At 42.6% G+C, this 15,561-nt stretch overlaps 1 protein-coding gene across 2 annotated transcripts in view; it reads right to left on the bottom strand.

Moving 5' to 3' along the window:
- Nucleotides 1-15,561, bottom strand: part of HMCN1 (hemicentin 1) — a 672,624-nt gene that overhangs the window by 505,102 nt on the left and 151,961 nt on the right. For both annotated transcript variants that reach the window (XM_030206904.1, XM_030206905.1), the window contains exons 7-9: nt 13,315-13,435; nt 11,363-11,626; nt 8,352-8,496 (exon numbers count right to left, since the gene is read on the bottom strand). In XM_030206904.1, the coding sequence (XP_030062764.1) occupies nt 8,352-8,496; nt 11,363-11,626; nt 13,315-13,435 (530 nt within the window). The remainder of the gene's footprint in view (nt 1-8,351; nt 8,497-11,362; nt 11,627-13,314; nt 13,436-15,561) is intronic.

The raw sequence follows: 15,561 nt of genomic DNA, 5'->3' as shown, positions 1-15,561 counted from the left end.
GGATGTTTTGTGGCTCTACATGAGAATTGTGATATTATGATCCCTTGCTTCATATTGTTGGTCTGCATTTTCCGTAAGGATGATATATTGGTGTATTAGGGTATGCCCAGTGTAATATTTATGGTACAGTAAGGTTCTGAGAGTGTTTTTGCACAAATTTGTGCATAGTGTTTTGCAGTTGAGCGATTGTGGATAGTATATGCTTTGAGCAACCACTTTATTCTTTGACATATGATACATATCTAATATCTAAATTTAATAAATGGTATGAATTGTGACTATTTTATTTTTACTTATTTTTTTCCTGCGTGTTAGACAATTATGGGTGTAAGCTCCACCCCCTAACCCCGCCCCCTTTAGCCTCCCCAAACAGTTGGGCCACCAACCGCCTATGAGCTCAAGGTGGTGACACAATGTGAATAAGGCAGTGGCCAAGGTCAGAAGAATGCTTGGCTGCATAAAGAAGGACATTACCAGCAGATAATAATGCTCTTATTATTAATAATACTCCACACTCGGAGTACAGTGTTGAGTTTTGGAAGCCGTATCTTGCAAAAGACATAAAAGACTCGAAATGGTTCAGAGGAAAGTGATCAAAATTGTATGAGGTCTCTGCCAGAAGATGTATGAGAAGAGACTTGAAGACCTGAATATGTATATCCTGGATGAGAGGAGGGAGAAGGGAGATATCATAAATGGTTTAATAAACTTGGAAGATATAAATGAACAAATACATTTTTCAAAAACAGAACTAGAAATGAAGCTGCAAGGGAGAGAACTAAAAAGCAACATCAGGAAATACTTTTCACAGAGATAATGGTGAATGCTTGGAATGCAATTCTGCAGGAGGTGGTGGAGATGAAAGTGGTGATGGAATTCATAAAGGCGTGGGATATACACAGAGGATCCCTATGTAGGAAGAGGGTGAATAAAAGTACAGAATATTTTCAATCAAGTAGAATATAACTGACTTGCACAAAAAAAAAATGAGAGAGCATGAAGGGAGAAAGAACTTGCAGAGTGACAGGTTCAACCCTGGCCACCCTTCTGGGCAGACTGGATGGACCAGGCTGGTCTTTATCTACTGTCACTCTGTTACTATAATAAAGTTTTTATTTTTCTATCGCCTTTGTGTCTTAAGCAAAAATCCTGCAGAAAGCATGGCTAAAATGAAGCCCTGGACATTTGTACACATAGGGTTAGATTCTATAAATGGTGGCCTCAAATTCCATGCGGAAAAAAAATACACCTAGGCAAATTCTATAAAGTACGTCTATATTTTACAGAATAGGCTTAAATTTCCATATGGTATATAGAATACGTCGAGCACCTTTCCACGTGATCAAATTTAGTCACGGCCATTTATGCCATATTTTACTTAGCATAAATTCCAATGCCTAAATTAGACACAAAATGGGTATATTCTAGAACAATGTACATAGAATTTATTAAAAGCCCACGCCCTGCCCATTGGGCATAGGTGTTTCTAAAATTCAAGGAATGGTAAGTGAACAAACTTGTATGTTAAAAGTATTATAAGTAATATGGACTAGGGCAGATTTAATATTGCCACCCCTTGCTCATTTTATAGGGGACCATTCCTTGAAAATGCTTGGTGTGGCGAAACATGCATGATGGATTATGAACCTCCTGACCGGCATATTGTCATCTATAAAAGATTAACAACTTTTCATAAGAAGATAAGAAGCTAAGTTATTCTGCGCTCCACCCAGAAGACTAATAGGTGGGAACACACATCCCCTTTACAATATCAGTTACATTGGCTTCCTATCAAATTTCTTTTTTTTTTAACTCTCACCTTCATCCACAAGGTGTATTACTCTGGTGTTCATTTGTACTTATCTAACCTGGTCACTCCTTATACTCCTGCTCATCAACTTAGATCTCTTGATTCGCATAGATTGGTTATACCTAATCCAAGGTTTATTAATTATGAGGCTACTAGACACTCTGCTTTTTCCTGTTTGGCTCCTTCCTTATGGAACTATCTACCAGGTACTCTATGATCTGAGATGTCATTTCAAAGGTTTAACGTTCTTTTAAAAGCTCATTATTTTCAACAATCCTTTGATTAATTCCTTTTCATTTTTCAGTCATTGATATGATCCTTGGTACGCAGCTTTTTAGGTTTGAAGTGCGTAATGTTTTTCATGAATGGTCTTGTATGATTGGTTGTTTTCTGTCCTATCTAAAATGGAGTTCTTTTCATTTTTATTTTATTTTATTGTAGAATTTTATTGTAAGCTGCTTAGCTCCTCCTTTTGGCATTGGGCGGTAAATTAAGTTTTAATAAATATAAATACCAAAACACCTACATCCACATCACGTAAAAGAGCACACATTCTGATCATCATGTACACTTTTTACACATGGTGCTATTGTACAAGTGGCATTTTACATGTGTATACTGTCATATTTGTGTTGAAATGCCTTATTAATAATTAACCCCTTAATCATTACTTCTGAGACTTTACAAAACTGAAAATCCTAACTTCAGGCTCTAAAGGCCAGGATTATGTGAGCCACAGCTCCTTAGAAACAACTGCCTTGCTGCTTTTGGAAAAATAGGAGAGCCTCTGGGACACCTATCCTGTGTGCTCCTAGCAGCAGGATCATACCATTTTAGAATACTGGGGAGGTTAAGATCATTATGCTGAAATCTCCCTTTCTGGGATGGCTATAGTGGCACAGCCTAAGTGTCAGCAGGCCACCACCTTCAGGCCTTCCTGCAGGTATGAACTCACCTGACCCTGGAAGGGCCCTTCCCTGGACACAGCACTCCCAGAAGCAGACTCCAAATATATGCTTAAAACCGCTTTATTCCATCAGCAAGGCTGACATTTCCTCTTCCAGACACAGTCTGTCCCTTCTCCCAGCCAGCCACCGTTTCTGGATACAGTTTAAATCATTCACTGCTTCCCCAGCATGGCCTGATTCCTGCACACAGTTTTAAATCACTCACTGTTTCAACAGCATGGCAGTGTTCTGAACACAATTCAAGTCACTCACTGTTTCCCCAGCATGGCAAGACTTCAGGACACAGTTTAAATCACTCACTGCTTCCCCAGCATGCATGACTTCTGGACATAGTTCAAATCACTCACTGCTTCCCCAGCATGGCCAGGTTCCTGGGCACAGTTCAAGTCACTACCTTTTTCTCCAGCCGGGTCTGACTTCTGGCCACAGCTCAAATCATTCACTGCTTTACAGCACAGCACCTCTCTCCCCCTTGAGTGGAACAGCTGCTTAACTTTTCCTCCAAGCTTTCCCCAGCCGTGAAGAAGGTTTGTTATGAAGCCTTTCAACTTCTTCCCTTGTACCTGAGCTAGAGCAGCAATCTACATGGGCTCACTTCCCCAGTCATCTTGGGCTTGGATCTCCTCTCCAACCTCTTTCTCCACCTCCCATTCCATGGGCTCCTTGCCCGTTATGGTCCCCAGCTGGTCCTCTCCCTCCTAATTATTCCTCCTCAGCCAATCCCCCTCCTCTCCCTCGGGATCCTGGGACTTGTAGTTAGTTCCCTTGCTGCTCCCTTTGCTTGCCCCCAGGGCTTTGCAGGGATTCTTGGGAACTGTAGTCCTCCTCCCTTCTCCGACGCTTGGGAAACTTATGCCTCTATGGGGGTGTGGCTTCCCAGCCCCTAGGATCCTGGGACTTGCAGTTGGAATCCCGGATATGAAACCTACCCATCTTGCTCCTCTCCCGGATCCCTTCTTCCCTGACCCTCAGGGGTTCCTCACATAAGCAACAGAGGTCTAGAGAGTCTGTGGTATTTTTTTATGGTGGATGTTCTAAATATGTACATAGTTTATGTTTGCAAGTTTAATCTCCCCTGGATCTTGTATTTTTTGAAGTTGAAGTGTGAGGCCGCAGGATACGGACATGTTTGAGCCCGCTCCTTTACTGCGTTAAAAAATGCCTAAACAGAGGGGCCGGGCCGCTGCCGCTACCCCCCCCCCCCCCCCCCCCGCGTCGCCCAGAGTCCATATTACCTTTTGTTCAATGGGCCACGGAAACATTAATGTCGGAGGGCGGCCCGCTTGTTCCACCCAATGCAAGTGGAGAGTCGGAGAGGAACCAAGGGCTGGAAGTCTCGTTAAGCCCCGATACTCGAGTTCCGCCCCCACAACCTCGAGGAACCAGCTCTCCCATAGCGGCGCCCTCGAGCCTGGAGATCCCAGTTGCTCGAGGTCGGGAGGTACAGAAAGACGCGGAGGGAGAATCGGAGAGATCTTCAATCTCTCTGGGAACAGCTGAGGAGATATCGTTGGGGTAAGTTTTGCTGCCTATTCAAGAGGAGGTAAAATCTGCAATTCAACCTGAGGTACTGACCACACAATTTTCCTTTTCTCCTAACAAACCGAAAAAAGTGACTTTAGATAATTTGTGGAACTTAATTGCTGACTTCGCAAAGGCAATGTGCCCTCAGGTTAAGGCAATATCAGAGGAAATAACTACTTTAAAGGGGAATTTAAAAGAAACTGAAAATGCATTGGAAACTATGAATCAGCAGGTGAAACACCAAGAAAAAGATTTGCAAGGTACAATTCAAGTTCAAAATAATATGCTTAAAGACTTGGTAAACCTCCGAAGAAAATCTGAAAATTTTGAAAACTATTCTAGAAGTAAAAGCTTACGCTTTATTAATTTTCCTGTTCAAAAACTAATTTCACCTCGAGAAATGTTTAAAAAATTACCTTAAGGAGGTTTTAGAAATTGGGGAGGAAAATATCCCCCCCTTTGAGCAAGTTTTTTTATCTCCCCATTAAAAGAGAAAATAAGAAACCATTGCAAGACAATCAACCCTACTGGAAACAACAGACCTGGAACAATTAACAACTACTACCTTAGTGGCTACAGTAGCATTATCACCGGATAAAATTTGGATTCTGAGACTTTTTTCCCAAAAGAAAGACAAATTGTTTAAAGGATTTAAAGTTTGAATTTATCCTGATGTGTCGAGAGACACGCAAAAAAGACATCAGCAATTTCTTCAATTAAGGCAACAGACACTTCAAGTAGGAGCCACATTTTTCCTTAAATATCCGTGCAAGGGTTTGGTCGGTTACCGATTGCAGAAATATGTTTTTTATGATCCCTCACAATTGACAACATTTATTTCAGTGCACACACAGCATAAATGCAACAGACCAGCTGAAAAATAGGCGCCATCACCATCCAAAGTCCATTTGGGGGAGCGGTTGTTCCCCTGGCGTCCCACTTATCTACGCCACTGCACAGAAGTGAAGGAGAGAGGGCCCCCACTAGGGCCCAGATGCACTCATCGTTAAATGAGCCCTTAAGGAAGAATTTTCTATCCTTTCCATGCACTAAAGCCTATTTTTCGACGGTAGTAGCAGCTAACGAAACTGGAATGCAAATGAGAAACTACCATTGAAATGTAGACAATTCGGAATGCACTAACCATACCGACGTAGATAACTGACGTCAGAGGAGGGCGGACACAGGAAGAAAAAGGAGACATCGGAGGAGACAGAAGAGCTAAAGAATAGCTGATCCATCCTGTGCAGCGCCTTCAAACATAGGTGAGAGGCGCTGCACCGGCCATTGTGGTGAAGGGGGGGTCCGGTGGGGGGGGGGAGCAGCGGGGACAAATTCGGGGGGGCGGGGCACGGAGGTGGAGGAGGGCAGGAGGCGGAGCATTGCCGACTAAAGAAGAGAGACACAGGAAGGGAGGGGGAGCCCAGCAACTGCAAAGGTTTCATTTTTAAAAGCTTTTATTTCACAAACGGAGCAGCGGGGAACAGCGGGGACCTCGGGGGGGGGGGGGGGCAAGGCAAGGCCATCCATACAGGACGCTGCTGATGAGCGCCTTTGCCCCCTCCCGATCCTTTAATGTTTGTGGAGACATGCAGGGGAAAGTGGGGAGCCACGTGTTTGTGTTTTCTTTTTGTTCTTACGTTTCTGGCATGCGCAGAGCAGCCAGCAGCTGCTTTGCGCATGCTTTACGAGCCGATTACCGATGGGGATTAGTGCATCGTTCTTTCCAATACCGCACCAAACTTTTTGGGGCTGTGTTTTTGGAGCATGCTTCGTTATTTGAGATTCGGTAAAGGTTTTTACGTTTCTGATTTTTTTTACGTTTGCTTGATGCATCTACCCCTAGGTGTCAGAACTGGAAAGCCATACTGAGGGTTGTGTGAGCAGTACAACAGCACAGGCCACAAGGGAGACAGGAGCACCATAATTGCTCCCAGTCCATTGTTTCTTATTCTTGGCCACGGCACAGTGAGTGGGGTGGGGTGGGGGTGGGGGCCCCAAGGGTCATGTCTCAGGACAGTCCTGCTGGAGAGCACTAAAACAGTGGTGCCAGGGTTTATTTTCACGATGATTAGACTGCTTGAGAATGTAGGGCAGGTTCAGCCATTACACAAACTGGGCAGTGGCGGCAAACAGCAGCTGCAGTCGAAGCAAAACAGTAGGTTCTGACAGCCATACATATTCAAAGAATCACCAGCGCATACGCAAACCTGCAGTAAGAACGGACAGTTTTCAAGTAGCATATTTACCCTTGTAAATGGGTTTTGGAAATCACCCCTTCATTGAGGGTAATTTTATAAGACAGCACCAACATGTATACGCCAAGAACACACATAAATGACCAGAATCCCAACATATACATGCATATGTGTGCATATATGCACATAAATGCCAATATTCCAGCTACACGCTTTTCTATAACATGGTGCCTAAATGTTCAGACCATGGGAGGCAGCCCGGCTATCTCTTGCAGTTGGCGGTGAGGCCAGATATTCAATGCCGGGCCGTTTCCCGTGACCAGCATTGAATATTCAGTTTATTTTTAGCCAGTTTAAACTTAACCAACCAAGCCAATATTCAGCGCTGGCCAGTTAAGTTTGTAGTGGCCAAAGATAGGCCAAACTTTGTAAGCACTGCGCTGAACATTCTCAATATAGCCACTATCCCCTGGATTCTATATAGCCGAAATCCAAGCGTATTCTCTAACAAACACATAACTTAATTAGCTTAAAAAGCTAATCAGCGTTGATGACATCTCTTAACAAGCAATAATGAGCACTAATTGGCAATAATTAGAATTTATACACACAACTTGCTAAGCATATTCTGTAATGCAATGCACCTAACTTCTTATGCGTGCAGGCAAAAAGGGGCGTGGTTATGGGTGTTCCAAAATTTACACACGTAGTTATAGAATATGGCCCAGTGAACCTAAATCTACGCACTGGGATTCACGCCACATTTTTGCTGGTGTAAATGGAGGCGCATAGGTTTAGGCGCTGAGATATCAACTAAGCGTATGCCCTGCTGAATATTTGCAGATAGCCAGTTAGGTGCTATTTAACTGGCCAGGAGCCGTTCTTGGCTAGTTAAACACCGCTAAACATATAATAACACCTCTTCCTCTTTTCTACTCTATACAACTATGTAATCTTTGCTATACCTCTGTACCCAAACATTGTAAACCGCACTGAACCTGCTATTGAGTGGGAAAGAGCGGGGCATAAATGCTACAAATAAAAATAAATATCAGGGGGTAGGTATATAGTTTGAAGGTGGGAGTACACTTGGGCAGAGTCTGGGTGCAGAGTTACATATGTAAATTATAGAACAGTCCTATCTATACGTGTCTTTAAGCAATCTAGGCACAAGCATGTATATCAGGTCTGTCTAGTATAAGCAGCTGCACCTAAAATATATGCAGGTATTTACCCTTCTAGGCTAGCATTCTGGGACACAGGTACAGTTTATAAGCAAACATAGGTGAAGAGAGTGTGCTGAAGAGAATCCCAAGTTAAGGGGATCACAGAGATAACAGATTCCTGGAAAAATAAATATATACTCAGTTCTAGGGACTAGGCTACCCAGAAGTCAGCAGAGATCCAGAGCTTGAAGTACTGGATGTGAGAAGGGTCACAGACAGAAATATATATAAGTAGATTCAGTACCTCAGAAGAAAACTGTAGTTAACTGATGCTGCAAGGCAGAAACATGTCTACCTCACTGTAACTGATTAAATTGCACTAATTTGAACAAATTTAAAGAATTTGCATCGGAACCTATTTTACTAAAGGCCTGCTCCCCCTGATGTCAAAACCTGGCTACACTTCTTGACCTAGCCAGAATTGGTTGCTGTTTCTTAAGAATTATCTTGCTACCCAAATCCTGCTTTTCTGTGGCTCTGCTAAACACAAACACAAGATAGAGAAATGAACAGTGAAGGTGCTTGATGTTTTCTAACTTAAAATAATTTTGGTGTCTGCTATTTTCATATAATCCGTGTCCCAGCTATTTTTGGTGCTTTATAGAAACTGAAAATTGCAACGTACTTGAAGAATAGATCCATTCCCAGTTTATTTCCATTTCTGGTAAAATGTACAGTGAAAGGTATTAGGCTCTCCACATCACAGGGAATATGACCAGGCTGCAGATAGTATCCTGGAGTTCTCTTCAGCATTGTAACTTTTGGAGCACCTAAAGGAAGCAAACTGTTAGTGAATAAATTTTACCTATATAATCCAGGAGGTAATTTTATAAAGATCTTTTCATGTGTATATGCCAGTATATCAGTGTATTAACTATGTGGGGCCATGGGGGCCTGGGTCCCCCCCTCAAATTTGTTCTGGACTCCTGGTTTGGCATGCGGGGGTCCCCAACCCCCGCCAGCTGAAGACTTTGTCCAGCGCTGGTCTCCGGTGCCACTGCATTGCCTGCCCTGCTCTCTCTTCCCCTCGTGTCTGGAAGCGTGCTAGACATGAGGGAAAGAGAGAGCAGGGCAGGCAATGCGGTGGCACCGGAGACGAGCGCTGGATGAAGTCTTCAGCTGGCGGGGGTTGGGGACCCCCATCAGCCACGGTACTTGTGGCAGCGGTGCTTCAGCTGACGAGGGTTGGGGACCCCCGCCAGCCAAGATGTACAGCGGCAGCAGTGGGTGGGGAGCAGCAGGGCGGCAAGGCAGCCAAGGGGGGGCGGCGGCAGAGGGGAGTTATGGCAGGGCAGTGGACCAAAATGTGCCCCCCCCCCACCTTGGGTTCTGGCCCCCTCCCACCTCGAGGTCTGGCTACACCCCTGCAGTATATTAGGAGGAAATTCTATATATGGTGCTGAATAGTTAGGCACTACTTCTGTGCAAGATTTTCGGTGCAGAAAAGCATTGTAACAGATGCAAAGCACTGAAATGGTGCAGGAATGGCAGATTTGTGTGAAAACACACATACGTGTCCATTTATACAGTAGCTCCAAAGTGTTTCTGGGCGGATCTGCAAAGGGGGTGTGGCCATGGGCAGGGCATGGGCATTAATTAAAATGCACACAGTGTTATAGAATTCAGAGGATCCGAGCCCAATTTGCACATGGCAACTTATACCTGGTTTCAGTTGGTGTAAATTCTGATGCCAAAAGTTGAGCGCAGATCCCAGCATTATGAGCTATTCTATAAAGGGTGCCAATCCTGGAACACCCATATAGAATAATGTTCAGCGCCAATTTTTTTGGGCACCAAATTTTGAGTAACATTTATAGATTTTTCCCCAATAGGTCTCTTATGAAATTATCTCAAATGTAAAATGTGTGCACAATGCAATTAAGCATATTGTTTATTTATTACATAAGAGCATAAGAGTAGCCATCTACCCAGTATCCTGTTTTCCAAACAGTGCCCAAGCCAGGTCACAAGTACCTGGCAGAAACCCAAATTGTGACAACACTCCAAACTATTTATTTGTACAATTTGGTATACTGCAAAATCACCTCAGTATCGATGTAGTTTACAATAAACTTTATAATAAAACAGATCATCACATAAGGAAAGGGAAAAGCATAACACAACAGGCAAAACCAAAACACTATCACAAAGATACACTAAACAGAACAAAAACAGTCTGGCATGGAATATCCACACCGAACAGCCGCAGCAAGCAATGCAAGTGCTGCCCACCGCTGGCTGAATATCGGGCAGATGGTTATTTGTTCCCCAGTTTCATATTATTTTTCTATTTTCCTCTCTTTTTGGTAAAGGCATTCTGTATCTAGAGATTCCCACTTGTGAGGACTGCTAACCTGACTGTCTTCATTTAAAGCAATGTTGCTAAATTGTAGCAGTTGTAAACAGGGACAGCAGGATATCACTTCTCACAAACTTTACTTCCGTCAAATAATAACAGATTTATATGGAAATGAGGAGATGCTATATGCTGATGCTAGTCTGCAAAGCCCATAACACATAGAACTTTGTTCACATTCATCTGGCTCTGTCTCTGCTGGATGATGTTCTCCATGTGGACTGATATCCTGGAAGCATCAGAGAACATCTGTTACAGGGAAGCATCTTTGTTTTATTTGTCCTCCAGGTTACGACAAGGTCAAAACTGGTAATTCTGTGCCCACTCTCCTCACAACAGCAGTTCATTTACAACATTAACATTAACAATATAACTTATATTCCGCCGTATACCTCTCGATTCAATGTGAACTACATTTTTAAAAGAAGCTGGACATTTCCAGGAAGTACAATGAACTAGTCAATTATAAGAACCTTACTAAATGTTACAATTCGTGACAAATGTCCTAAATAAATAGGTTTTAATTTGCTTACGAAAGTGACTGTAATTTGTCACAGAAAGCAATAAAGCTAGAACATCTTTGTCCAGACAAGCCGCTTGATATGAGAAGAGCATTAAGGGGTAATGCAATACAGGTCAATAAAAGTTAGGTGCCCAAAAACTAAGGGCCTCTTTTACCAAACCGTGCTAGTGATTCCCATGTGGCAATGCCAATAAAGCCCATTCAAAGTGAATGAGCTTTGTCAGCATTCCTGCACCAGGATTGCTAACATGGTTTGGTAAAAGAGGCCCTAAGTTAGTATTCTATAATGGCACATTTTCATGACAATTGTGCTACAGAATACTAGCAAAAGTCAGCAGTTACATGCCCAACTTTAGGCATGTCATGTCTGCGGCCATTAGGCGCATAAATGCAACTATTCTATAAAGTGTTCGCAAGTATAGTCATAATGCCCCGACACACCCATGCCCCTCCCACATTAACGCCCCTTTAAATTAGCATGCAAAAGACGTTAGGTGCGCTGTTTCTTAACAACAGTTATTTGCCAATTAAGTGCCAATTAGCTAATTATGTTATGCACATAATTAGTCCTATTCTATAACTGCACACCTACCTTTAGGCACCATTTATAGAATTTGGGGATAAGAGGATAAGGAAAGTTCTTACAGTAACTGTACTGCACCCTCTCAGGTAGTAAGAGGAGAAACTCAAATGCCAGTCCAGTATTTTTCAAGAGCACCAAAACGGCAAAAACCATATAACAGTGGAAAAGTCTTACCTGGAACGATGCTAGAATATGAAACACTCGATACCCTCTGGAACAGGTAATCATTGTTGTCATAACCAGTTATTTTAAGAAAAAAGGCTTCTTCTGGTGGAAGGAAATCTGTTACGTTCCACAAACCATAGGGTTTGCGATCAGGATAGTATCTCACAGGAAGGGCTTTGAGTGGACTGCCCGATATATTTAAAAGTTCAAGATGGTCCACCCTTGCAGGAGGCGAGATCCCTGTAGTATTCAGTAGGATGTATGTAGGAATTCCTGTAAAGGTCATGAATGTTAGATCTCAGGCGAGAGAAACATTCTCTTCATTTAAAAGTTATACTTTTTCAATTCGACTACACCAAGTACAAACTATAGCTGACCCCAATGATTTAATAACATTACCAGCTACACTAACAGTACCCCATAATAAAAATCCTGCAGACACTGTTACAAATGTGATTTTTATAGCAACAGAAATATATAATTCAGGTATCAAAAACAGCATTACTAGTAGTAAAGAACACAGTCTGCAACAATGCTTTCATTACATTAAATTGTTCTTTCCCTCCTCTTAAGCCAATTTTTAAAAGTATTTGCACAAAAATGTTTTTCTTAAATTTTCCATCAGATCTGAGGGTACAATCGTTGATATATAGGGGATTCATACATAACTGTGTTTACGTACCGGCAAGGAGTTCCTGGAAGTGGGGTTGGAGCAGTGAACAAACTCTTGAATTTCCACAAGCACACACTTTAAGTCTTCAGAGCTTAGTATATGTCTGATTTGTAACTGAATGTTTTTATTGTTACCTGCTTAAAAGGGGTATGTTTACTAAGATGCGTTAGCATTTTTAACATGTCTTTAAAGTTAAGGCACGTTAAACGCTAACACGCCTATACATTCCTATGGGCAGATTAGCGTTTAATGCGTGTCCACCATTTGCACGCGTTAAAACCGCTAACGCACCTATAGCACACCTTAGTAAACATAGGCGTTAGTAAATAAGCGGGCTATAAATGAGAAATAAATTTAAAAACATCAGGTACAAATTTGTTGACCATTTTACAATTGTTATTCTCTTAACAGAATTGTAAGTTTTATGTTAAACTGTACCTTCTGTACATCACCTTGGGTAAATCTTTTCATAAAGGTGGTTAATAAATCCCAATAAATAAATAAATGTATGCACATATATTTCCTGAATCTATTCTCAAAGGGGGAAAAAGTGCCCCTAGTAGCACTGATCTCTGGATAAATTTAGGACCTGCTTTTGGAGTGCCCTGGCCCCTCCTAAAGTTATACAAATACATTTTGGCTACATGTTGACTTACATCAAATGCTGGCTACAAAAGTGCTTTGAAAATGGACACCATTGACTTCAATTCCTTATATCCTAAGCACAATCCTATTTTCTTTCATTTTGTAATACAGGAAAGAGGCATATATCCTCCAGACCTTATATACTGGTATCAATTCATAAATGATGCAACCATACATAACAACTATCGGAATGCATATTGTGCTAACCTTGTGACTTGCTAGGGATTAAGTGTTCACTTCTTGGTGTTTAAAAATTGAAGTAACCTTATTTTCTCTGGGGAAAATTGAAATGTTTTCTATTTATGTAAGGAATATTTTAACACAGCACAAAATAAAGTTGAACTTAAATGACCTCAAAAATAGTGCTGTACCCAGGAGAGTGACAGCAGTAGGTAACACTGAAAACATTCTGTTACAGGGAAATAGTAGAGCCTTCTAGTAGACTCTAGGGCTGGATGTGGCAGAATAAGTAGAAACAAGAGCCATCAACCACTGGAGAATTCCAGGGTTATTCTTGTTAAATCTATTCCACGTAAAAGGTGAAAGAGTTTGAAAGCATGACCACTACGCTAAAAAGCAACATCTCTAAATGCCTATGTCCACACCAAACTATGGAAAGTATAATGAGGAGATGTAATCTAACCTTGCACTGGCCTGCTGGAAGTTGCTTTGAAGTCCAATGTTGGCGTTCTGGAAAACCCAGCTCGGAAGTCAATTGTGCTAAGACCAGTCATTCGAACAGAATGCCTTCCACTGCTGGATATCTGAAAAACACGGGAAAAGAAGACAAGGTAAATAGATGCCTGCAGCTCTCCAGTCCTCTTGCAATGTCCTTCCAGCATGTTTATTTATTTATTCGTATTTGATATACCGCAAATAACTAAGTAGCATCTGGGAGGTTTACAATAACAGCTCAGAGAGCATAAAAGTGGTAATGAGTAAATAAAGAGACGGAAGAGGTGTAGAGAGGAAAAAGTAGGCTAGAGAAAGAAAAAAAAACTCTGTGTTGGAAGGCTTGATTGAATAGTCAAATTTTCAGAAGTTTCTTGAAAGTAAGATATGATGATTCAGAGACCTGGAATGTACAAGATAAGACTAGGAACAGCTGCATTTTCAGTAGCATTAAAGATGGGCCCAATTTTATTTTTATTCAAAAACTTTTAATCCAAGAGCTCAAATGCTTGTAGCCCCAAAAGAAATCTATAGGATGAATTAGGGCAAAGGAGAAATGGAGGGGCATAATCGAAAGGGACGCCCAAGTTTTGCTGAGCACGTCCTCGCAAAATGTCCCGATGGAGGGGAGAGGAAACCCATATTATTGAAACAAGATGGAAATCCATCTTTCGTTTCGATAATATGGTCGGGGATGCCCAAATCTTGAAATTTAGGTCGTCTTTAGAGATGGTCGTCCCTAGACTTGGTCGTTTCTGATTTTCGGCGATAATGGAAACCAAGGACACCCATCTCAGAAACGATCAAATACAAGCCCTTTGGTCGTGGGAGGAGTCAACATTCATAGTGCACTAGTCCCCCTGACATGCCAGGACGCCAACCGGGCACCCTAGGGGGCACTGCAGTGAACTTCACAAATTGCTCCCAGGTGCATAGCTCCCTTACCTTGGGTGCTGAGCCCCCCAAACCCCCCTAAAACCCACTCCCCACAACTGTACACCACTACCATAGCCCTTATGGGTGAAGGGGGGCACCTAGAGGTGGGTACAGTGGGTTTTGGAGGGCTCACATTTACCATCACAAGTGTAACAGGTAGGGGGGGATGGGCCTGGGTCCGCCTGCCTGAAGTGCACTGCACCCACTAAAAGTGCTCCAGGGACCTGCATACTGCTGTGATGGACCTGAGTATGACATTTGAGGCTGGCATAGAGGCTGGTACAAAATATTTTGAAAAAACCTTTTTGAGGGTGGGAGAGGGTTAGTGACTACTGGGGGAGTAAGGGGAGGTCATCTCCGATTATCTCCGGTGGTCATCTGGTCAGTTCAGGCACCTTTTTGTGCCTTGGTCGTAAGAAAAACAGAACCAGGTAAAGTCGTCCAAGTGCTCGTCAGGGACGCCTTTTTTTTCCATTATGGGTCGAGGACGTCCATGTGTTAGGCATGCCCAAGTCGCACCTTCACCACGCCTCTGACACGCCCCCATGAACTTTGGTCATCCCTGCGACGGAAAGCAGTTGGGGACGTCCAAAATCGGCTTTCGATTATACCAATTTGGACAACCCTGTGAGAAGGACGCCCATCTTCCGATTTGTGTCGAAAGATGGGCGTCCTTCTCTTTCGAAAATAACCCTGATGAAGTCTTACCTGATCATTTTCTTTCTATTAGTCCTTCCACTATTCCAGAACCAGTGGAATAGTTGTATCCATCAACCAGCAGTTGGAGATAGAGAACTGAAAACTGAGTTGAGACATACCTCTCTTGACATCCAGTCCAGCTAATCAGTATTTACATAGACAAGCAGTAAGGATAATCTCAGGATAAACTCAAAAACCTTAAACAACTTGCTAACCTAACACTAACCAGGAGAGAAAACATATAGTCCTCTCTAATCTCTGGACAACTTGGCTTCCAAGTACACCACAACATCCACCCTGTACTGCTTGGCAAAGGTATGCAGTGCCAACCACATTGCTGCCTTGCAAATATCCACCAGAAACAGTAAGATAGTCTCCACCCAGGATGTCACTGTGCACCTCGTGGAATAAGCCCGCAAGGTCTGTGGAGCCTGCTTCCCCACAAACAAATAAGCTAACACAATAGTCTCCTTCAGCCCTTTAGAAATTGTGGACTTAGAAGCCATGAGGCCAAGCCTCTGTTTACCAAAAAGCACAAACAGTCTGTCCAATTTGCAAAACTCAGTGTCTTCTATATATCTAA

Source organism: Microcaecilia unicolor, chromosome 6 (genome assembly GCF_901765095.1).
Source record: "Microcaecilia unicolor chromosome 6, aMicUni1.1, whole genome shotgun sequence".
NCBI lineage: Eukaryota > Metazoa > Chordata > Amphibia > Gymnophiona > Siphonopidae > Microcaecilia > Microcaecilia unicolor.
This window is presented reverse-complemented; position numbering and strand designations above follow the sequence as displayed.